This window comes from Larimichthys crocea, chromosome VII (assembly GCF_000972845.2).
Source record: "Larimichthys crocea isolate SSNF chromosome VII, L_crocea_2.0, whole genome shotgun sequence".
Taxonomy (NCBI): Eukaryota; Metazoa; Chordata; class Actinopteri; family Sciaenidae; genus Larimichthys; species Larimichthys crocea.
The window spans coordinates 13,093,560-13,119,256 of NC_040017.1; the positions used below are offsets into that span (position 1 = coordinate 13,093,560).

General features: G+C 40.1%; 1 protein-coding gene across 2 annotated transcripts in view; it reads left to right on the plus strand.

The window, feature by feature from the left end:
• igsf11 (immunoglobulin superfamily member 11) overlaps positions 1–25,697 on the plus strand; it is a 93,778-nt gene that overhangs the window by 28,013 nt on the left and 40,068 nt on the right. Inside the window, exon 2 of one of the 2 annotated variants that reach the window (XM_019256616.2) lies at positions 917–946. The exons of the other annotated variant lie outside the window; for it this stretch is intronic. Within the exon in view, the coding sequence (XP_019112161.1) occupies positions 917–946 (30 nt within the window). The remainder of the gene's footprint in view (positions 1–916; positions 947–25,697) is intronic. 2 annotated transcript variants of the gene reach the window in all.

The following is a 25,697-nucleotide window of genomic DNA, read 5'->3' on the forward strand; positions in this document are numbered from 1 at the left end:
GTCCACGGAGTATTACCAAACCTCTTAGCACAGAGATGCGCTATAATGACGTACCTAATGTGCCCTTTCAGACCATTATTTAATCCTGCACCAGTGAAATGTAAGAACCATTGTACGTATGCTGCCACCATGCTGGTGCATTCAGCCTCTAGCAAAAGTCAAACAGGTTGATTGCTGCCAATTGTAATGATGATTTTTTTCTATATTTATGGTATTGGCAGCCTGTCAGGCGCAAGTCAATGGAGGCACATCCAGCTGCCATGTGATTTTATTTTGCCTGGCAGACAGAGAAAATTAAGTTAGTTTAGGTCCCCATCCAAATAGGAAGCAGCTAATGGTGACCGAAAGATGTCAGATCTTACGTGTATCTGAGTGTGTGTGCAGGCATGTTGTGTGTCTGCCTCTGTGGCAGAAGTGCACGTGACATGTCTTTTACCACATGTGGATGATGTTTTTTTTCTTTCTTTTTTTTGGGTGGATATGCATCCATGCACAATAATTACTTTATGCTCAGTGCCAGGGAAGGATTTAATTAACTGTCCCCTGTCAGGGTAGATAATTAGTCAATAACACACTCTCTCTCTCTCTCTCTTTCATACATACACACACAGAATCAGTCAATGTTTTCCATCCTAACACTAAAGCTGAGTCTAGAATGTACTAACAATTACTCGCTGTTGCAGGAACATAAAGTACAAGTCTTGAGTGACACGGCTCAATAGGCAATTACAGAGGTGTATTGAGAGAAGCTGCAGACAGGAACTGAGGATGGTGTGGGTTCTGTCTGCCTACAGAGAGAATAATGTTTTAAATTATTTCATCATTATGGTAGCACGCTGTATGATCTGCTCAGCCTCACTTATGTTCATGCAGAACACAACAGTAATTATATTTTATTGTTTTTCTTTTTTTGCAGGTTCGCGGTTTGCTCTACACCCAGGGAAAGGTAAAAAAATAAATAAATAAGTGATTTCATTTACTTCCAGGTTTTTTTCTCTACTATCTTTTTCTCTGCATGTGGGGAGAGGCAGGATGATTAGCAGGCATCAGACTGTGTCTGCAGTTTTGTTTGTTCTGGTTGTGTGTGGATATTTGGAGAGATTTGTGGATCAGTTTGTCGTTGTTTTTCACTGCACACTCACACATTAGTAGCAAGTGCAGCATGTTATCTTCATCATAGTGAACATAGAATGTGGATTAGGGGTGTCTTATGGTATCAGTCGTAATCACGTGCAAACACACAGACTGTAATACACATGCACCTGCTGCAAAATAAGGATGCAATCAGTACGTGTTGGTTTCTCATATTACGTTTTGACATGAATCATCTGAGAGATGGTAGTACTTGTTAGCTAGATTTAGTGGAAATAAGTGTGTGCAGCTCGACAGGATGTCTTTCCCAACTGATTTTATTCAAAGAAAAACACAAGAATAAAACATAAGCATTTTAGCTGTCCTGTATTTATTGTATTGTTTAGGATGACAGATATAGCCATTTTGAGTTTTGCCATCTAGGCAGGATTTGATCATTATAGCGATGGTGGACCTACAGCTCTCTTTGGTCTATTTCTGGCAGATGGAGTCTGTAACGGTTTATGTCTGCGGCCTTCCCTCTGTAGATCCCAGAGTATTTTAGTCCAGAATAATCCCCACCATCTGCTGTCTCCTCTACTACGTTTTAGTGCTCAGAATCTCTCCCTCTATCTGTCACTCTAGTTTATTTCCTATTGCATTTCCTCTTGTTTTCTCTGTATTTTACAGCCATTCCTCCAAGCTGCTTTTTTAAAAAAATGTGATACCTCTCCACCTTGCCTTCATCTTCTTTTTCCTCAAGGGTCATAACTTTCTTCCTCCTTCTTCCTGTCCACTTTTGTCTTCCTCATTACTTCCTCATGCTTCTTTCACCTTGTTTCAAATCTCTGGATGTCTACACACTGTCCTCCTGTCTTCTCTCTTTATCTGTTTTTCTTTCTGTCCACACATATACACACCCACTCCAACCACTCTCCACAGGCTGTCACATCTTAATCTGGGTTTCCTGAGCACGAATCTACTCTGGTTTCAAATGTGAAAATCATAAAAATCCACTCTGTTATGAATGCATGAAGTTACATTTTACATGTGCATTATTTCAGATTTGGGTCGCACCACCAATTAGGACTCCAGGGCTGAATTTGTGTGTAAAGTCCCACTTAGATTCTTAGTAACTAGTAAGTAACTAGCAATTACCTCAATTGGGTTGCCCCATTCAAACATAAGGAATACCTTGGCTAGTAATATGTAAATGAATGACTAGGAAACTTCTCTAGCCCTGTGCAATCAAAAGCAATCAACTGTGTAAACAGGAAGTCAATGAGGTGTGACATAACATCCTAAAAAAGAAAACAGATTATACATGCATGAAATATTCCTCACAGAAGCGACCATATTGGTTAATTTAGTTTGACATTATTGGCCCACATGTTTTGTTGCATTTTATTTTATAGATCACCAGTTTACATTATTAATAAACCGCATTTCAATTCAGATTAGATATGATTCAATTTAACCTGTAACAATCTCCCTCTAAAGGATCTTATATTGGTTCAGTTAGCTGCAGTTTACAGTGAGTAAGTAACAAGTCTCTATGTACGTTTCTGCAGTGCGACCTGTTTTCATTTGATAATATGTACATTTATACTTAGTAAACTCTGTTATAACATCGGCTAACTTTGAACTTACTAATGGTTGGAGAGCCAGAAACAGCTACCAACATATTTGTGCTGGTCATGCTGCTGACAAACATTTTATTCATAACAGAGAGAGTTATCACACTAATCAACTCTGTTCAATCAGAAATTCAGAAATCAAACTTCACAAATTTCACAAGCGTGAAAAGTTGATTATATTATTTTATTATCTAAGGCACTCTTTAATCCAAACATTTTGAGATCTGATAAAATATGAAAAAATACACCAGTTTTACAGAACAGCAGTGGTTTAGAGGTTTGCAACTGAAATTGCAACTGTAAAATAATAATATTAATATTATTATTATTATTATTATTAATAATAATAATAATAATAATAATAATCTGAAAATCTAATTTGAAACACAAAAGCCTCTCATCTTCCTCTACAAGTACTGCTAAGATGCCAAGGGAAAAGGAACTTGTCTCTTTGTTTCTCCACTGCAGTTGTTCTCTGGCAAATGGTACAAGACTGCAGAAATCCTCGAGTGTGTGTCACTGTTTGCCTTCTTTTCTTCTTTCCTCATGCTCTCCTCTCTTACACGGATGCTCTAAGTGAACCTAAGCTCTTTGTCAAATTAGTACAACTGAGAACATGACAACAGCACATCACTTAGCGCAGAGACACATGCATTTATGACACTGACGATCTCCTCAGAGAGAAATGTAGTGTGCTAGGATGTAGAGGGTACAAGAGAGCAAGGTTTATACTACTGCATAGACTCAGATGTACTGTGTGTGGCGGGTTTGAGTTTGCTGCAAAAACAACACCACTGACAACATTAGCAACCAAAACCCAGACAGGAATGACATCCACACCTCAGTGACATGGTTGTCAGCCATGTACAGCACATCTCTGTAACAGCACACAGCTGGATTAACAATGACTGAATGGATTAGTGTGTGTGTGTGTTTGTGTGAGTGTGTGTGAAAGTGAGAGAGTCAAATAGACAGAATGGTAAAACACGGCGGTGACTCCTGTGTCAAGTGGGTATTTGATAAAGCCGGATACCCTAAACAGATACCTATAATACACCAACATCATCATATTTTGGCCAGACTGCTAATGCCATCACAAAACCATGCACACCACATGTACATGCGAGCTCACACACATCCACCCACAGCAGAGAACAGATCATATCCTCGTCATCTGACCCAAATCCATTAGCACCAGGCGTCACAACCTCATCCATCCTTTTCTCTCCCTCAATTTCCTCCTCTTCCGCTTTCTCCTCTCTCATTCTTCTCCAGACATCAGGTACCCCCCATCCTGTGTGTCTTAAATGACATAAACAGAGACAGTCGAACAGTGAGATTAAGCATGTAGGTGTTCACAGCCTCGCGGGCACTTATTGTTCAGCTTTTTATGTGGCACCCAACAAGTTAGCCAACAACAACGACATATTTATCAGTTCTAATTATTTTAGAACAGAGAGTCAAATAAAAGCAGATGAAGATAACTTCAACAGCAGCTAAAGTTAATCCAGACATTGTCTTGTATTAGGACGTCTGCATGTTGAGGCTGCTGGTCTTCTAAGCTCAGGTTTTTTTTTTTTTTTTGGTTTAAGTTAATTGTGATTGTAGTGATGCTTAAAATATTGAAATATTTTGTTTGTCTTGTGGACCACCAAAGACCACCATAAACTGTTTGTATGTCTGTGTGTGTGTTGTTGGGCCATTCATGCTAAGACTGCATGCCTCTCTGCTGCTCCAAATTACTTTGGATTGCTGTTAATAGCTTACTTTTTCCATTTCCCTGCGAGTCCAACATTAATATCTGTCATGATGTCATTCTTCTGTAAGTCTTTAATCCTCACTGCTGCAATGCATTTCTTGGATTACTGTACATACATTGCATAGTGCTCTAAGAATTTCAGTAATGAATGCAATCTGCTTGAGCGTTCAAAAATGCTCCTAATTGAAATACTGAAAAGACAGCTCTTGCTAATCAGCTTAGAGATGTAGTCCACAGTTGACAGATAATAAAGAGGATCTTAGTGCTGAAGAGTCTATTACCACCCATGTAATGAGAGTTCACATAATATAATCTGAAGACAATGGAGGGATAGGAGAGTTATTGGAGGGAGAGGGTGGCAGAAATGGAGGAGTAAAGAGATGTGAGAGGTTAAAGAAGAGAAGGAGCGATCAGCTCTGTAATTCACCTTCTGTAAAAATCCATGTTTTTAAAAACAAGTTTTAAAATGAGGTTTAAAGGATGTGACTAAGGTAATGAGGTGAACTCAAGCAGGATATGAGATTGAGTTTGGACACATAAGTGCATAAGTGTTCACAACTGAATATGCTCGAGCCAGATCATGGAAGTAAGTCAAGCAAACCAGTCAAATTAATCAGTTAGACAAGTCCTTATAACATAAATGAAACAGGCTGTTTGCCAATTCCTGTTAAAATAACTGTTTTCAAAACAGCTGATATGACTGTTTTCTGATCTACAAGCACTATGGTTAAAGTATGGTTGAAACTGAAAAATACATCCAGGGAAGACATGCATGTATGGTTTAAAGAAATCATCTGGACCAGGGCTTTGAATCAGGACAAGGTCACACTACTTTGGTACTATTTAAGAGAGGAGAGTCATTTGCACAACTAGAAGTGTGTATCTTCAGGTAAACATATGTCAGCATTGGAACAATCAAACCACTGCTGTCGTTTTTTTCTGCTGAGGACAATCTCAGAGGGGGACAAAAATCACTTTTTATTCAATTTTACAAAAAAACAGGACTCAAAGACAGGGCTAAGATTTAAGTCAGCAACTCTAAAAATGTTATATTACACAATTACACAAAAAGATGTTTCAGAATGATTTCTGAAAGGCTTGAGAATCAATAGAATACACACATTAATAAAATAAATGACATACTGTAGGTACTGAAGGAAGCTTTTTGTTTCATTTTTTGGTTATCATGACACAGAACAAAGAATAAGCTCCAGTAGACAGTTTCTTTTTGACTTTTGACTACTTTGCTTCTAGCAGTAAACACCTCAGAGAGCCTTCTTTGTGACGTAGAATAACGCAACTTATTTCTGACATGATGCATCTTGGGAATTCATGCTGCAGTGAGTACAGTTAACATCACAGGGCATCAACGTGCCCTGATGGCTCCACCGGAAAGGATAAAATGCCACAGGATGGCTCTATCTGTCACCTGTTTCTCTCTCACTTTCCCCCCTGTCTCATATTGTTTCTGACCCTCCAATCTCACTTTTCCACATGCATGCAACACACAAAGTTTCTTAAGCCCCTGTTTATGAGACGGACAGAGGTCAGGGCTGTGCGGTATGAGTGGAACAACACACTGACACCTTTCCAAGAAGCTCAACCCCTGTATTGAATAAGAGCGCACAAAGCGTGCCATGAAATCTTACCTTAGAGTACACAAGAATCCCTCACTTATAAAACATCCTAATCCTATTAAAGATGAAAGTTGAAACAAACACCACTTGCTATTAACAGTGTGTTATTGATGGGTGTCAGTGTGTATCAGATGTCCATTTTAAATTAACCTGTCCTTGCACGGACTGTCCTCATAGTTGACACTGCACAGGAGCTCCTACTAACATTGTTTACTCACATTTAGATATCTTTCTTTTACATTCTTATTCCTCTACATGTGGAACAATAGAAATCTAGGCATAAATCTGAATGCAGTCACTAATTTACATGTCATATTTAGTTGTGTTTTTTTTTTACAGGGCCTTTTGTGCAGGACTATTTCTTAGCCAGGTGCAGTGACTTCCTTGAAGTGTGGAGGGTAACGGCACACATAATATATATAATATAATAATAAGCTTTTTGTTTGTACGTTTTTAATTTTTGTGCTGATGAACCAAACAACATATAACGTGTCACTGAGTGAGCTTGTAAGCTGATTTTGTTACTTTTGGACAGAGCCAAGCTACAGTACAGTAGCTATTTCCCTCTCTCTCTCCAGTCTTTATACTAAAGGTAACTGGCTGATGGCTGTCGCTCCATATGTATCCTATAGACATGAGAGTGTTGTCTGTCTTCTCACCTAACTCTCAGCAAATATCTCCCAAGATGTCTTATTACTTTTTTAAACACACCGCATACCTCATTGTATACTTCAGTATGCAAATAGTTAGCCCAAATCCTTCATGTGGGTTTGACATAATTGGAAATCCTCTATTCGATACTATTGTAATCTATTCTATTCTATCCTATTCTGTTCTCTAATGCTAAGAATATAATATATATTAGCGCTCTTTTCTCTGCCCTCTAGCCAGGGATAGTACTACTTCTCTAGTACTAGTCTCTCTACATCTGTAAGGTGGGCAGATGCCAGCCACAGGAACAGCGGAAAAAAGGGCACAGCTAAAGTCCCACTGCTCATTACCGTCGGCAACACTATCATTAATCATCACACCTTCAAGTATCGGAGACCTGCGGGGTATAAACTGTGAGTTAGGTTCAAAGGACAGCTGCAATTTGGTATGGACTTGCCATTATATAGGCCAACACAAAATGACAACAGCCATGTGTTTGTTTTTAACAAGGTCAGTGACTGCGGCGCTATCTGACTGTGTTCTGAAACCTAAAGTCTGGTAGCCCATTTAGTCCCAACTGCGCAAAGATATTTTTGTATAAGCTACAAGTCTTTTGCGCAGTATAAAATATACCAGCAGTAGATTTTTTTTTTTTTTTTTTTTTTTTTTGTGCAGGATGTTTTCTGGGGGTGTTCCATTTTCACGGTGAAATATCTTTTTCAATCTGAGGTGTGTGTACAGTGAGGGCGACTTTGTGGGGATGGGTGAGGTCAGTTCTCGAGGCTCAGGCAGTGGTTAGTGTCAGGCAGCTAATTTAGAAAGTGTTGTGTCAGAGTAATAGGAGCTGAGAGGAAACTCCTGATACACATCACACACACACACACACACACACACACACACACACACACACACACACACACATCCAGACTGCTACCTATCTGGCTGACTAACTACTGACACAACACGCACAATCCATTTGCCTCAATAGAAGAATTATTCATTGTGAGTAAATGAAAGGATGTGTGTAGAAGGGGGGCAAGAATGCTTTATAAGGACAGACAACAGATGGAGAGGAAATATGGTGAGTTCATAGAGGTTTGACTGGAAATAAAAGTTTGTCTGTGATTGACAGTTGAGTTGAAGGCAAAGAGCGAAAGAGAGAGGGGGGGGGAGGGAGAGAGAGGAAGAGCAGCTGTCCTTAGATGTCTGTTTCTGAAGGCTCAACCAGGAGTTTTAAAGTTTTTAAAGGACTTTAAAGTTTCACAACCTTGCTATTTGGACACCAAGAAGTAGTGCAAAGATACCAAAACAGAGTCCTGAATAAAAATGTAGCAACAGTTGGATGGAAAATATTGCCTAACATCTGTCTCGTTCTGAATAGCCAATTTACGTTCCATAAAAGGGATGAAGAGTTGCTTTTGGATCAAAGGTTTCATTATGCGTGAGGGGTAAATCGTAATCTAAAGTTCTGAGAGCGCTGTAACCTTTTTCTCCTTTGAAATTTGAACTGCTGCATGTGATAGAATCCCGTGAGACCCTTTCAAAACCGATTATCGCATAATTTCAGAAATACAGGGTTGACCATGGGAAATGAGACAGTTTTCCTATTGATTGACCTTTGGAAAATAAAATGCTTTTTGTGTGCCCTTGAGCCGGCAGAGCAGAGTGATCCATACTCCAACCACCTGGAGTGATTGTCATGATCACCGCAGCAACGATGAGGGATCGTCTGGAGCGCGTATTGATTTCTGCTCAGTCTGTATTGTCGCGCGCAGGTTGACGACTACATCGGTGCACGGGTGTTAACACTGTAGCACCAGTGGGACACATGGAAAAGATCTACGGCCTATTCATCTCTCTACTTCACCGACTACCGCTTTGCTTTCTTGTCCTCTGCCAACTTCCATCTGCCTGTGTGGCAGTCTGTCATATATGGGTGGAGGACTGATATCTAACACACACGCACAGCTTGCCTGCCCCATTGATTATGAGCCTATTTGTTTTAGGGATGATTTGGGCCATGTCTTGGCGCTCATGCATTATTCAGAAAATATTGCACTCTTCACTGCAGGAGAAAAGCAATAAACGTCCTGCTATCATCTGTTATTCTGGGAAAATTAAAGGATAGTAATTCGCCTGCCGAGCACCCACCGATGGATAACAATGTTTCCCAGTTATTGTTTTTTTGATAATAGGACTCTTGGACATCACTCCAATCACTGCTGTTATGATTTTCTTGCAGTATTGGAGAGATGGCATGTTTTAGTGTCATTATCAAAGGCAGATATATAGATGAAATATTCCGTTTTAAATCCAGGAACACAGCAATCCTGCCTTGAATATCAATCTGAATAACTGAATTTTGAGGTAAGATCTTTTTTTTTTTTCTTTTTTACATTCGGTTGCTTGTCATATCTGAACTCATCTACTGAAGAAGAATTCATTACTCAGCATGACAGCTATCTCGTTTCTAATTTTTCTTTTAGGCGAAGGCCACTAGATATATTTTATTTACACCTCTGTGAATTATTTAGGGGAAGTGTTTCTAGATGGAGCTACTGTAGCTAGCTAACTGTCTTCCGTCCATGAATGGTTGAGATATTCCAATGATCCTTCTCTCCCTTATGTACTGTATTAGTGCATGCCTGCAGGCCTTACCATACGTAGCTGCTCATCAGTAAGTTTCTGGATTGAGAGCAGGAGGATTCTCTCTCGGGCAAAAAGTTGCTGCTTTAGTTGGGACTCGCACAGATTCGGTCTCCCAAACCTCTCGCTAGTGTTCCAGATTTATCTCCCCAGGTGTGCAAGTGTGTGTGACTTGAATTTGTGCCTTTATCCTTGTGTGTCCTGCTACCTTTTCCATGCAAATGTTCCCTGTTTTTTTCTTCCTTTTTGCAGAGTAAACCCTCCCCGTGTATCTTTCATCCTACCTTCCCATATTTCATTCCACCGGTTTGCTCCCATCTTCATATCTTGCCTCATGTCTGACTCTTCACTCAATCCTCTGCCTCTCTCTTTTTTTTCCCCCCATCTCTTTGCTCCTTCTTTATCCACTCCTTCATCTCTGCTTTGAAGTGACCACAACGCAAACCTTATCAAACGGAGCTTCATAAGGCCCCTCAGCATTTTCCCAGGAGCTTTTTCTTGTGTGCGCGTGAGCGTGTGTGCTTGGGAACAAGGTATATTTGTCTCTAACTGATCCCTCTGACAGAGAATGCAACCTGCCAGAGCTGACAGGACGTTCAAACAATATCCACGTTAGAAATATCTGACTCCAGGCAGCAGTGATGTTGCAGGTCAGTGGAAATGAACATTTTTGCAGTGTAGGAGAGGAATCTGGAAAATCTTTTGAAACTAAAGTGTTAGATGAACAATTTTCCTTTTGACTTTTTTTTCTTGAAGTTGTGAGTTGGACTATTCGGCTTGGACTTTGTCCAGCTGCAACTGGGTCTCTAAAAACAGCAGTCATCAGTCGCTCAGCAAAGGCTCCATCGTTCCTCCTCCTAACACACACACACACACACACACACACACACACACACACACCTTATTCTCCTCTCTCCAAGCCACCAAGATTCCCTCCTTACTTCCTCTGATCTTCTGAACATCAATCCCTCATTCCTCAAAGCAAAAATGAGGGGAAGGGAGATGACAAAAATGAGATGACAGATTACCTGCTATATATAGAGCCAGTCTTATGCCGCTTCCCTTATTCATCTTCATCCCCGAGCCCCCAAGACATTGGATACACCTTTTGGTTTGCGACTGGCGATGCAAATAGACCCTTTGCCTCATCACAGCGCTCTTGAAATTCAACGGCTCGAGTCGCTTGTTTTCATAAATGGAACCGAGCCTCACATTTACAGATTCACAGTGAGGTTGATCCGCAAATGGCCTTTCAACGGGAGGGGGTTGTTGCAGTGGTAAACTCTAGTTCTCTGTCTAAATCATATTAGCTTGAAGAAATTCATGAATGTGCAACATGTTTAGCGTTCAGTGTGTCTTATCTTAGCACAGTCACATTCCCCTATATGATAGAAAAGTGGTAAGTGTGCTCATGCATGTTTGTTACACTTAGTGGCCATGGACTCATAGTAACATACTTGTGCATCTGTAGGTAGACAAATCACTATGGTCCACAGTGTAATATCCTCTGTTACCTCCTGTTCATTTGTCTGCTAAGTGTTCCTATAGACTGTCATACGGCAGATTTATGCTCTCCTGGCTCTGGGCGACAATATTGTAAAGTATGGATTAGTACCACAGTGAAAGGCCACGGATAATCTCACTCTCTTCTTTTTTTCTGCCATTCTCACTCTTCTGTGCTCTCTCTCTCTCTCTGCCTCCCTTTTCTCTGTAAATCATAAGATTTTTCTATCCAGGATTTAGCCCCTGCTTAGAAGATTGATCATTTGTGTTGCAAAACTAGTACAGCTGGCCTCTTTCTTCTTACTTCTGTTGTATTATTATACTCATGTTCTGAAGTGTGCCTCAAAGGCAAGCTTGGTATAGGCTGCTTTGTAACAGTCCTAATCAGCTGTGACAGATGTACAGAAAATGAGTCACAACAAGGCAACACTTCTAATCCAGTGGTTAAAGGTTTCAAGATAAAGATTGCAAAAAGAAACAGTTTTTTCTTTCTTTACTCCGCCTCGACTATAAACATGGCTTTCTACCACCTCACATGAATGTTTGTACTTCACCATGCAGAATGATTTATGTTCACACTAGAAGGCTGTTTTTATATTTTATATACAAGTTTCTCTCTGATTGCCCTAAATCTGAGTTGAGATGTTTATATCTCAGCATCATTTTGTGACATCACAACTGGAAAACCAGTCATCATCAGCCGATGCGCAACTTAGACAGGTGTGAAACCAACAAAGATACCCTTAATAAAAACAATAAAAATGACCTGCAGTAAATATCAATAAAGATACATATTGTTGTGTTTGCTGAGACAGTCAAAGTGTGACTCTAACCGCATGGTCTGTTTCAAGACTGTAGTTTATGTGTTATTGTGATCGGGAACAGGAGTGAAATAAACCCTCAGTACCTCCGACTAGAAGACACTTGAAAGACATTTTGTTAACTAGAAATGGAGAACAAGCATGACACTATTTCAGAATATTTTGAGATCTAAGGCTCTACTTAAGTCCAAAACAGAAGGGCATTGTTGGTTAAGTGTCCCACACGTGATTGAGATTCAATTTTGTTCATACATTTCTCAGTTCAAATCTGTTTAGTCAGTTAAATCTTCAAATAGTTAAACTTCAGCCACTATGCTTTAAAAGAAAAACATTTTCTGCTGAATATGCTCACAAAACATAACGTCAGGACGAAGTTGTGGCCGATGAGAGCTCCAAAAACTTAATCACACCAGACTTTTGGCAGTGTTTTAACGTAAAGGTTTACTTTACATATAAAGGAGGACTTTTATTAGTTTTCAGTTGTTTTCTACTTTCTAGTCCATCATGGCAACAGTGGGAAACTGCCAGGCTTTTTAATCAGTAGGGATTCTAATACGTTACAACTTAATGAAATAACTGCATTAAGTACTATTTAATACACTTGATGTAAAAAAAAAGAAAAGAAGAAGAAGTGGGCTCAAGGTTATCCACAGACACAGGGTTTGTTTAATTCCTGCACCCAGAGGCCTGAGCAGGCTGCTTTAAATATGAAACCCTTGTTTTTCTAAATACCAAAGACATACAACAGCTGTCACTTACGCAGTTGTACCTCGGCCTCAGTTCATATTTATTCATTTAAAAATATTGCTCCCTCCTTCTTGCGCCCTGTCTTCTCCTCTTTGCACTTTCATCTTCTGTCGTGCTCATCACCATATCATCAGCATATTGCTGTGTAGTTCTCTTTCTTCTGTCACTGTAACGTATCACGCTCCGTTCATATCACCTTTACGTGCTTTAATCTTCACCGGAGAGAGGGAGGGCAGGAAAGAGATGTAGAGGTGCAGGCCCCTTCTTTGGGATATAATTTGTGTAATCGCATATATTTACATGAAACCTGGATGTAAGGCCCTGCTCTACACTAGTCAACCCTTCTGTGACTTCAGACATAAATAAAGATTGTACGTTTGCAATTGGATTTTTCTCTCTTCTGCTCCTCATGTTTTTGCCAGTAGCATAATTTTTATACTTTTCCTTTTAGATGAAACATAGAAATATGTGCTAGCAAGGGCAGGGAGAGACAAATTGGAGCCATGAAACTATTCCTTTTCATGCTTAGAGGAGAAGGAGAGCTCTGTTAGCCTAGCTGACATTCCACTTAATTTGATTCATTACTGCGTGGCGATGCTATTGTCGCCTCATGCAGGGAACTGGGCCAGTTGTAGAGCTTTGAAATGTACTGATGGAGGACAGGATAGCCAATACAGTATGAAAAAATACCCAAATGGTGTATCCTTTTCCCAGGTCCATTTTGAACTGCAAATTGCATTTACCGCAATTTCCTACCATGTTTGTGAACCAACTGTGAGAGCAAATTGTGAAAACAACCTTCAGTCCAACTAGAACCAAGTCCATAGGATTGCTAAAGGTTGAACTTGACCTGTAATATGGACTGGTGCTGCGCAGTACATTAAGAATTAGTTGAGGTCTTTATTGACAAAAAAAACCCTATATGCTCTATAGACAAACTTCATAAAAAAAGGTCCAGTGTGTCAGATTTAGAGAACTATTTACAGGATACGGCAATCCGCAACTACCCCACTATATCCCACTGTGTCCTACACACTTGTCCTATAAAGGATAAAGTTGGTGTTATTAATAAATCCCATGAAAAGACCAAAACCCAACTGTGTTACTGTAGCTTGTCTGTCTATACTGTACATTCTAACTTTACCCCCAAACCCATTTTTCCTACCGAAGGCATAATAAAGGGTCACAAATAAATGATTGTATTAAAAAGGAATTGTTATCATTCATATTATTGTTGACTACAACGGTTACTGTAGTTTGCATACTCAAACAGGAGTAAATAGCTTCTTTGTTGGGGACTAGCTCATTAATACATATTCTTCTGCTCTACTATGCTTTAGTAAGCATTTGCAGCAGCAGAAACTGCGTGTGTGTAATTTATTCAAAATAAACTACAGTGTATGTGTTCGTTGTAATGAAGAAACGTGTCACCCGGTGCAACAGTGTGACTCAGTAATGTGTTTTTAATAATCTATTGGACAACAGTTGAGGCCTATGGCACAGAGGAATAAGCTATATCAGGCTTTGGCTACAGAAACATGTTGTTGGAAGGATCAATTTATTGCAGGTCTTGGCCTTTTCCTGGGATTACTGAGAAAATCAAATACAGCCAGACTTGTCATTTACTCATTCCGGTTTCCTGGTTAAATGTTCTGCAATGACTGAAAAGCAATAAATAAATAAATAAATGTCCTTTTAGACCCTTGATCAGCAGATTTCCAGTTATAGTCACGACATGACAGAACAGTGCAACAATATGTAGCTGTGAAATCACTGACATATGAATGGACTCAGATGTCGAGCAAAGCACAATCTGTCTGTGTGACTTGCTGTTGCATGACTCATTCAGTATGCATAAAGTACGGACAACTGGTCACTGGGCGGTCTTGGCCACTGCAAGTTGTTCACTCATACTGTTGTGGTTTAAATACATAAGGAAAGCTTCATGTTAAATCAAATAATAATTATAAACATCTCTGTTAAAGAAACACACTGAGATTTAATATTAGAGTGTAGGTAGGTATGTCCACTCTAGTAGTTTTTACAGTGTGGCAGAAAATTGAAGATCTTCCCACTGTCACTAGTGTAACTGTCCAGAAGACACATCATGTTTTATATGCTGTGTGGCTATTCCGTGAGCTGTAGGGAGTGACTCTTAAACTGAGAGCCCCTACATCGCAGGGGTTCCTGTTACCATTCATATGTATGGTTTTATTCATATGAAATAAACATGTTGTGAATTATATTAACATAATAAAGAAGAACCTGCTCCTGGCTCTCCTTGAGATATCAGCAAAAAACGTGCATTTAAATGAGTAATTATATTATCATTTGTAATCCAGTGCAGGTAAAGGACAGGTTATTACTGTCCTGGAGCACTATTATTCTCTACATTTGTATCATCAGTTATCATTATTTTTACACACGTATACTTGTCTCTTTGTGCACTGATCCTTACTGACAAATGTCTCGAGCACAATAAAGAATGGGCCTTTTTTGTTCAGGCCAACCCGTTTTATTAACCACATCCGACGGACTGCTTTTTTCTCACAGATGCTTTCTTCCTTAATTAATTTCTACACAATGGGGTGCTATTGTCAGCTGACAAGCTATATATCGTGGAAGGCTTCAAAACAAAGATGGATTTGAGTTGCCCACAGACCGGTCTGTTTGAGTTGTGTGAATCAACAGCACATTTTAACCCTTACAAATGCGACTGTACCAGCTGATTCTGTGCCGTTTTTCTTCATCAAATATTCTTGAGGACGCCTTCGGGGGGAGGGGCGAGAGTCTCTGGATGAATCGAAAACCTACTGCAGCTGTAGAAGGATCATTTTGATTGGCGTGCAGAGACTACATTCATTCATCATGCTACGCTTTACACACCGCCACAAGTGATTTTAAACCTAGCCATCCACCAACTTCATCTCCCAAGCCCCTACTTTCCTCAGCCATAAATCATCATCTAGCCACAGGCCAGTGGGCGCGGAGCAAGGTGACACTCACCCTGCTACCAACACAACTGGAGGTGGGAAATGGAGATAGAGAGAAAGGAGGAAAGGAGAGAAAGAGGGAGGGAAGGGCAATAGGTCGGGAACAGGGAGGCAAGAATGAGAGAGCCAGTGTGTGAGTGTATCTATCCACTCTGCTGTCACAGTGGGAGGGAAATCTTTGATGTAAACTCTATTAGTATTTGGCGTGTAGAGACTCTGCTCAGACTTGAGTGAAACCCAGTGTGGTTCAGCGGACCTTAGAAAGAGTCGATCCTGGCTTGGAGATTCACATGGAGATCGCACCTTTTAGAAATGTGCAGGTGCTAGGCTGTGCACATGAGTGAGAGCTGGTGTAACAAAATAAAATATGTTTCCTTTACCTGCTGGGGATATGATTTCTACGCCCTGTCAGGTTCTTGGAGGAATAGTCTGGTTTGCAGGATTTTTTTTCCTACCAAACACAAAGACATTTGTCTAATGTATGTGTTTATATAAGTTTGACCTTATGTTAAACAGTGAATGGCTCAGTTAATGGATACCTATGATATTAACTAGCAGCTCATCACAACATATTAAACGATGGATGGTTTGAATATTAAATCAATTATTTTTAACTAGATTTTTATAAAGTGGACTAATTAATTAAACTGCGATTTAAAAAGCAATTAAAATGAGGTCCTATTTAAAACACTTTCTGTTAAAAGTCTTTATTTGAAGAAATGGTGCTGAATTTAGTTGCATTTTTTTGCTAGAATTAGATGCAAAGACTGTTATCTCAAATCTGTATAATAAATATGTAGCTACAGGCAGCAGCTGGTTAGCTTAATTTAGCATAAGGTCTGGAGGGGGGAAAAAGCTAGCCTGGTTCTGTCCAAAACCAAAAGCAGAAATCTACAAAAAAACATGTAACAACAATTTGTCATTTTGAAGGGGTTTATGTGTTGAAAGTGCTGGGAGGTGTTTTTCTTTCCTCTGGACAGACCCAGGTTTGCTGTTTCCCCCTGTTTCCAGTCTTAAGCCAATCGCTGGCTTCATATTTACCATACAAACATGAGAGTGGCATCAATCTTTTTCTCATCTAGCTCTCGGCAAGAAAGTAAATAAGCTTTTCTACCCAAATAGTTAAACTCCTCTTTTAAACAAAATCCCTGTCACATCCTTAAACATTTCCAAACACACCAAAGCAGCTTCATTTATCTATCTTGAGAAAGAAAACCTTTCCTATGATGCAACCTCAGAAATTTGAAACATAAAGAAATGCTCTGCTCATGACAATTGCCTTTCTTAAATAAAGTGTAAGTCTCTAAAAAAAAAAAAAAAAGCCCAGGAACTCCTCTGTTAAAGCTTTTAAATGTGGTGGAGAGCAGAAATGAGGGTGGCAGAGAGAAAAGGACTGGTGTAAGCAGTCCTCACAAAAGCATCAGGAGTGTGTGTGTGTGTGTGTGTGTGTGTGTGTGTGTGTACTTGTGTTTGTACAGTATAAAGCAGGTCTGAGGTTTCTGTCCTGTTAGACAAAGAAAACCCCTGTTGGTTTGTAATTTATAAAAAAAAAAATTCACAAGGGACATCTTGTCTTGATCAGCAAGATGTTTGCATGTAAGGAGCAGCTTCTTATTTGCCTGTAACAAAAGCAGTGATTTACACTGCCTTCATTAATCAGCTCTCAAATGTAATGAGCTCATCTGAGGGGGAGCAAAAGGTTATGATAGCAGCTTAACAGGGAGTTGGCTCACTTAACCTGGACTGCACATGGTCCTATTTCATGCAAGATGGTATGGACAGAAAATCAAATTGAATTTAATTAATCACCAGCAGAAGTTTAATGACCCTTGTGTATTGGAGTCGAGAAACCAGTGTCAGTGCCCGTTGCTGCACATTATTGCTTGCGTCACATTGTCTCATTCGAACACGGATGAAACCATTCACATTCTCGTATTAGTCACTTCTCAGCTGAAATGAAGCAGGCAGGCTGGATGTAATGGTATGAGATTGACCCAGCAGGCACAGTGGGGAATGTTCAATACCACCATAGTTTTATTTCCTAGTTTATGAAAGGGAAGCAGAGGAGGGTGAAGTCGGCCATTTATCAGCCCACAATGGTAACGAGGTTGCCCTTGTGCAGTGTTATGAGAAGCACAGCAGGACGAAGGAAAGAAAGGAAATACAAGCTATTCGTCCACAGCCATCCTTCACTTTATGTACAACGGTAATGGCATGCGAATGCTGCACGGTGGACGTGTCTCTACTGTGTCGTTAACAAGACTTGGTACACTTTATAGCCAGACTGAAGGAGAGCACAGTGTCCATTTGAACTCAGGCAGAATTTCAGTACGATTTATGTTGTTGCAGCGATTGATTGCTTATTTCCGCAGGTTTTATGTCAAATATAGCACATGGCATCATCAATTCATTTTGGCAAATATAAAACCACCACATAATATAAACACAGTGTGTTAAAGATAGTGTTGACGTTATTTCTCGTTGGCATAAACTATGTATGACGTCCTTTGGTAATACAAATCACTTGTACTGAGTTGATTACTCCGTCTGTAAGTAATCCTTTTTTATTTTAACTATGCAGTAACTCATATAACGTTAGCTGGTTGTTTTTTTAAATTTAGACATATTCATGGCTGAAGCCTGCGCAATGATTGGCTCCCAGAGGAGGGAATTTAAGTAGCTCCTTTGAGAGAGTTCAACCACAACGCATCTCTGGTTTGAATGCAAATGACTCTATGCTGATTGTTTTGTTTTTTTTTGTCATCGAGGGAGGAAAGAAAGAGAGCCACTGCTCTCCTCTCACCTCCCCCCTGCAGCATTTCTGTGACAGAGACTAACGCAGACACACAGACGGCATGTGAGCAGTGATTTCCTGATGTCAGCTACAGATGGCCTGTGCCATGCCAGATTAATAGTGATAATGGGAAGAAGAAAAAAAAAAAAGACCATGCAGAAGTCTGAAACAAAGTTTACCTCGAAACCAAACTCTGTTTTGCAGGTTTTTATGCTTCATGAGAGTTGTCACCGCTACAAACACTGTATAAAGTGTGTGTGGTCCAGGTTTATTCATGTTCTGTGTTCTTGTTTTCAAGTTGGCTCTCTGTGTTGTGATGAAAGTGTCTGAAGATAACAAGAGAGAAACAGCTGAGGACAGACAGACAGACAGACAGACAGACAGACAGACAGACAGACAGACAGACAGATAGATAGATAGATAGATAGATAGATAGATAGATAGATGGAAGAAGAGCTGAATGCAGGACCCTTTTGTTTTTTGTCAGTGCCAGCTCAGCATTAGCTCATGCACCATTTTCTCCTCACACATCACTAGACAAGGGTAAAAAAAATAAATAAAATAAAAATAAGACCAAGTCGTCTTTTGCACCCTCTCACAATATGTTTGAATTGCAATATACAATCATGGTACAGTGTTGTTGTTTGAGGTCAATGTTCACAGGCTTTTCAAAGCATGTTTGCTCACTCACACAACTCTAGTTGGATACATAAAGAGAGCAATGCTGCGGTGTCAATGGGCTACCCAGCATATACATTGCTCACACACACACACACACACACACACGCACACACAGTCGTCTCTCTTGCTCCAGGCAGTTCTTCTGCTTGGCTTGCAGTGCTTGTCCTCTTGTTAGCTGAATGGCTTTGGGTAGCTTCTCTGGTTCACACAATGATAGCAACACTTAACTGTCCCTCCAGTTAGACTGGCATCATCTATTGTTCAGCCGTGAGACCACTTTTTGATTCATTCGACTACAACGAATAACGTTAAAGCCAGTTTCTCATGCTGTTTGCCTCGCAGATAAAGCGTCTCAGATGTGGAAATGTGGCACCTACACACCCACAGATACACAAGCACGCACACACTGCATGTACACACACTGGATAATTATTCTCACATCTTCTGTAGCTTTTTGAGCTTCACAAATATCACCACTACTTTACAGGAATCTATCGTCACACTCGTCCCCCCCCCCGCATGATCACACCCACTGTACTGCGGTTTCAGTATATTCCACCTCAAACTAATAACCAGGATATTTTACAATGTTTAATAGGAGTCCTGATGATAAAGCTTAATAATTTCCCTCAGCGGCAGAGTCTTAGGGTTATATTGAATATTCCTGGGTTTATATTGAATCCATATATCCTGAGTCTCACAGGCTCTGCAATAACCCGTGGCAGAATTAGAAGTTTGCACTTTAAGCTGCGAGTTGTCATCACTTTGTACGTGCTTGGTTTTAGTCACACTGCTAGCAGATGCTGGTGCCTATTTGTAGCTCATTGCTCGCTGGTCTCCCAACGCAGCAGCGATGAAGTGTGAATTCGGCTTTCAACTAGTCTTCAGTAGAAAACTTTGTGGGGTGTAAACGCCCTGTATTACACTAATAGAAAGCTGTGGTGTAGTATAAATTATTATAAAGCACCAACTTCAAAGGGGAGGCCTCGTGTTAGATAAACAATGAAACGAAATGAGTTGAGAGAATTACTTCTCTCCTCTTTCACGGATGTTGCTGTTGTTATTTGGCTTGGTTTTTCTGACTGATGCCTGGAGGAAGTGGCAGGGGGTTCAAACCAACTGCATGCACTATTTCATGTGTTGGTGGAAGCAGAGTCTGCTTTGAGATGCTTTTCTTGAGTAATTGGTTAACTAATCAGGCATGCCTGTAATAGAATTTTAAATGTGGAAGAGGTCGTTTTCAGAATATTTTCTTTTAATGTATTTTGCATAATTACGCTTTGACAATAAAACTGGGAGCAAAAGGGCTCGAATTTGTTGCTGGATATCTGCCTGTTGAGTGCAGAGTTTTTGACTGAATGCTGTGCAATGTAGGAGTTGATTTTTTCTAATTGATGTGTTTAAATGTTGGGTCATACTCATTTATATATAATATTATGATCAATATGTTTTAAGTTTGTAAGATTTCACACCTATGACGAAATGCCTTCTCCTTTGTCAGCCCAGCTAAACTAATTGAACTCATCTTGTTTATCTGAAGTATGATGCAAATTCACGCAAACATTTCTTTATTTTGATTTTATTTTTTATTTTAAGCAACAAGCTTTTATGGAAATATCACTATTCGTGGCTGTTTTCTCAACAAAGTTAAAGGAGATCAGGGCTTACCCACCTTTTAATTTGTCTTTACCTTAGCAATCATTACGCAATATTATGTCAGGATAATGATGAGAAAGAAGTCAATCCCATGTGTGTCCAGCTGACAGAGGCCACCCTGTGCTTTGACTCTCCTGTAGTGTGACTGTGGTACTCTGCTCTACAGTGTTTTATCCTGTCTTTTTGGATGTTCTGGCAGTGTGGCTTTACAGGTTGTGACCTAACCCAGCTGTTCACTGGCTCTGCTGTGCTGTGTGTGCGTGTGTTTGTGTGTAGACCGGGCTGAGCAGCCTCCTGCTCTGCCTTCTGCCGTGCACAGTGTGATGCTGAGCCTACAGTCGGTCATTCAGCCTATCGATCTGCCCACATCACACCTGACCACCTCTCTGCAGCCATCTCCTGTCTCACCTACCACCCACTGGGCTCTCATCACAATGGAGCATGTGTCCACTCTCTCTTTTTTATCCTCCCTCCCTCACAATCCGGTCTTGGCAAAGAATGTGTAAACTAAAACTAGGATCTGGTCTGATAAGGCTAAGCTCGCAGGTATTTATACTCTAAAAGAAAGCACAAATCTTGTATTGTATATGCACACTTTGCTGGGTTTACAGAATACAAGCTTGTTTTTATATGAAACAGTTTCCTCCTTTAAAGGGACAGCCTGAAATTACACATGAAATTCACTGTAGTCATCACGGAGAGTACTACTTAACCTGTGAAAACTGTACAATAGTGCAACATCAGTAAACCATAAACACTACAATATCTTCTGTGGCTCTGGAGGGAGCTTTCTAATGTAAGGAAAATTACCCTGATTATGTCTTGGCCACTGCCGCATTCTTTGACCCTTCCTTTTTCTTTTATTTTCTAACCTCTTGCCCTCAACTTTATGGAAGTGCTATACTAATTTGCTGAGTGCCGCCATAAGTGCAGCCGTAAAAGAACTTTGCTGAAAGTTCAATTAAATGAGATGCTCAGGCATCATCAAAAAATAAGTAAATGAGATGACAAGTCTGATCAGATACTGATTTTGTGTTTATATATATATATATATATATATATATATATAGGCATAAAAAGCTAAGAACAAACTAAACAAATAACAACAAAAAGGTTCAATTTTCTTCTCCCTAGAGTTGGACTGATTTTTTTCACTAATTACTTCAGCTGCTACTGTATCACCTTCAAGTGTTTATAACTCTGTAGCAGTACATTCATTGTATTACTGCATGTTTACCTGAGTGATTGGTGGCTCATTGTTAAATATGTGATTTAATATCATGTTTACTCACAAACACATAGTCATAAATACTGAGGGGATTCACACAGTGTCTGGAACCATAACAGTGGCTTCTTTGTATAGTTTTATGTGTACAGCACAGGTTTGGATAGTTCAGTAAACCATGTGACATGCTATCAAACTGCATACACAAGAATACCCTGTACCCTACACAAGAAAATGAAAGGTGGACACGGGTTGGAAATAAGCTCTACTTGACATTTAGCGTAAAGTTTCCACATCACACCTGCTTCATCGTGATTCTATCCCTACTTTGCATGTCTTTGCTGCGTGTAATTCACCATACAGTTTCCAATGGCATGTCTTATCACCTATCAGCACCTCCCATCTGACTTAATGATTTCTTTCGAGGCACCTCAAGATGACGGTGCTATTTTTACACGATAACAGCTGTGGCATTTGAATGGCGGAGGTGTGGCAAAGGTTATTTTGGGAGTTTTACGCACCAGGTCAGGCCATATAAACCAAATTATCTGTGCTGTGTGTGTGCGTTTGAAAGCAAAAGAGAAGGTGGGAGAAGCTTCTTTGACCCCAGTGAAAGTGAAGAAGGGATCGAGTTGCTAGTGCCGCTAAATGAGATGACTATTCCAAGAAGCGGTGTACAGTTTCATCTTTGTCATGTTGAAATACCAAGCTCGGGCATGGTCTGTCTGTCTTTCAAAGACGCTGTGCTAATTCGGAGCCGTCTCCCAGACGTCTCCGCATACCGCTGGATTCATGTGTCAAGAAGTCTCATTCTGCGTCTCAGTGTTAGCAGCAGAAGTGTGGAGGGACAGTGGGTGTGAGTGTTTGTTGTGAGATTGAGTGACACACAGATACCCCCGACCAGGAAACTGCATTCTGTGTCAAGGTGATCTCTCTTCCTAATTTTGGTATGACCACAGTTATATGTTATATCTAGCTGCTCTGGTGGTACAGCGGTAATTAGGTTTCTATAACTTCCAATAAACCATGTTGATTACCTGATATCTCTCAAGATTTACTGCACTACAGGGCCAAACAATGCATCTCTTATCATTCTTCGTTTATCTCTTCCTTGAATAGCATTTAGACAGGCACACCATTGCTGGGAGACATCCTGCATGATTTACTAATTACATCTGGAGGCTTGTTTTATAAGCTGTATTGTCTATGAAAGCGTAACACATACTGTAGATAATCAAATAAAATCAAACACAATTTAAGGACCCCCCATTTTTTTTCAGTAATGAAATAAACGTGTTTTTATAAATGTCCTTTAATATGCAAAACACCAGCACCAGAGGACACATTCCTTGTGAGCATGCCTAACGAACTGAAGGAACTAACGGGCCAAAATAATTAGTCTTCACCAGCGATCACCACACTCGTTAATCAGCTTAGGGTGCACCGTGAATGCATAAATAGCTTTTTCACACTAGTCCCAAATCCACAGAACATTGCAAGTATGTAATTACCAGCTGGATTACACAGAATATATGAGTCTTTAGTCATTACTAACCCAACGGTAATTCAGAATCTATTTCCATTGCAATCATTTAGAGGCTTTGCCAAAGCATGAGCGCACTTGAATACAACCAATCAAAGAGGAATGCAATAAATCAGCTGTAATCAAGCCGCAGACTGTTTAACGAGCAGTCAGGGTTACTGACAAGCCACGAGGCCTTTACTGTACACTGTGTGAATATCTTAAAGGTTTTTGCATGCGTGTAAACAACTCAGGTTCAGCGCTGCTCACAACAGCGGGAGGATAATAGTCTTGATAATTTATTCTTGCTGTGTGCCAAACATGTTTTCCTTGTGCCTCCATGTTCAGTGTGATTTATGACAGAAGTTGACCTGCTCATTACTGCTCAGCTCCAACTAAATTCAAACTCTCTCTCTCTCTCTTTCTCTCTGTCTCTCTCTCGCTCTCTCTCTCCCTGAGTTACTTATTTGCATGATTTGCCTCTTAACAGCTTTTCTCACTGCATATAGATGTGTAGCTCAGATCAGATGTGGTCTTCCCACATGTGCATACTGCAATTTTGTGTAATTGGCATGCAGTTGCATATTTGTGTGTTTCTCAACAGATATATATATATATTGTGTGTATGTGTTTGTGTGCTCTAGTGCTGTGTGTTTCAAATAGACAGTTAGCTCGTATTATGCATGTCACGTCACAGCCAATTAAGCCCCTGCTTACTGGAGCCCCTTTAAGTGTGATTTTTCACAGGAGTGAGTGTGAAATCTCAAGGCCTGGATGGAAATTTCAGCAACTCTATATTCAGAGACTGAACCAGGCTTTTAACTCCTCTGATCTAAACCAGCCTCTCCAGGTTAGCCATCTAATAAATTTGCTTTAATTTCTGGCATTTTCAGCCAGACCTGCAATTTGTGTTTGATCGGTTATGTTCAGGTAAAAGAAAAGCGCAAACATCTGTTTGGTTTTCTGTCATTTGGTGAATCAATGATCAAGTATTGAGAGACTGGAACCAGAAGTGGATTAAAAATGAACATCAACATTTTCTTTTCCTTTCCTAAATAAAAAAAAAAGAATAAAACAAGTATAGGCCTGTTCTTTCCCCCCACATGCTTCTATCTTAATAGCTTGGAGACTATAGACCTCACACCATGTATATCCTTACAGTATCCAAGTGCTTGTCTCTGGTCAGGCCTCTCATGTCTCCATACTTGGCCTTGAAACTGACCCTGTGTTATTGTAGCTAGGTGTTTATAATTCTTCCTGGGAGCTATCGTGGGATGAGTTTGAAGCTATGTATGATTTTAAACCTCCACTGGGCTGAAAACGATCCTTGGATAGGCTTATGGCAGAATCACAGCCTCTCTGGGACTCATGTGTGAACCTGAGTGTGTGATGGAGAGATAACTGCAAAGTGAAGCTGACTGTCAGTTTTTATTTTTAGATGGCAAGTTTGTTAACAATCTCCCCTCCATGTCTCTCACTCTCCCCTATCTGGTTACTTTGTTTTGCAGCCTTAATGTCCCACCAGAGACATTAGATAGCAAATAGATGAATGGACTTGACTGTTGTTTTTGCATCTATCGTCCTAAATGATACGTCCTGCTCTTTTATATCTTTAGAACATCTATTGTCACAGTAACTCGAAACAGGAGGTCTGAAAAACTTACAAGCAGCTTGAATTAGAATGTGCTTTGTCTTTTTATAACAAGCTGAAAATGTACCTGTCACAACGTTCTGCTTTTTCAATTTGTGGCATATGTGGAAGAAAATACTGTTGTTTTAACACATGGAAATTGAAATAATTGCGCTTGTCTGGAAGCTGTACGTTTTTTTCTGAGTCTAGACGTGAAATATCACCCAGCTGTGTTTCCCAAGCTGGAAGTGTGTGTGTGTGTTCATGTTTAGAGTGTTCACAAACATGAACACACACACTTCCATCTGTGTGTGTGTGTGTGTGTGTGTTTGTCACGTGTGTGTATCTCTGAGTTCACAAGGCATAACCTTGTTAAATTGGGCTGCATCATGTGCTGATCATCCCCCCGTCTGTCCCAGGACGAATGTCTCTCTTTCTCTCTATCCAAGACTTTGTAAGGCCTCTCTGTCTTCACTAATAATTGGGTTAAAGGGGGAGGGGGGGGATCTTTGGATCTCTCTAACTTTGTAAAAAATCTGCTAGGACTGCTACAGTTTTGAAATCAGCTCCCACCGGTGCTGTAGCTGCTTTAATGCAAAACATCAGACAGGCGATTAAATACTTAAATTTGCAGTGGCAAGCAAGTTACAAGTGAGACATCAATCACTTTGGGTAGCATTGTTTTCACAAGAAAACAGTAGAATGGGAGAGTCATGTTATTTGG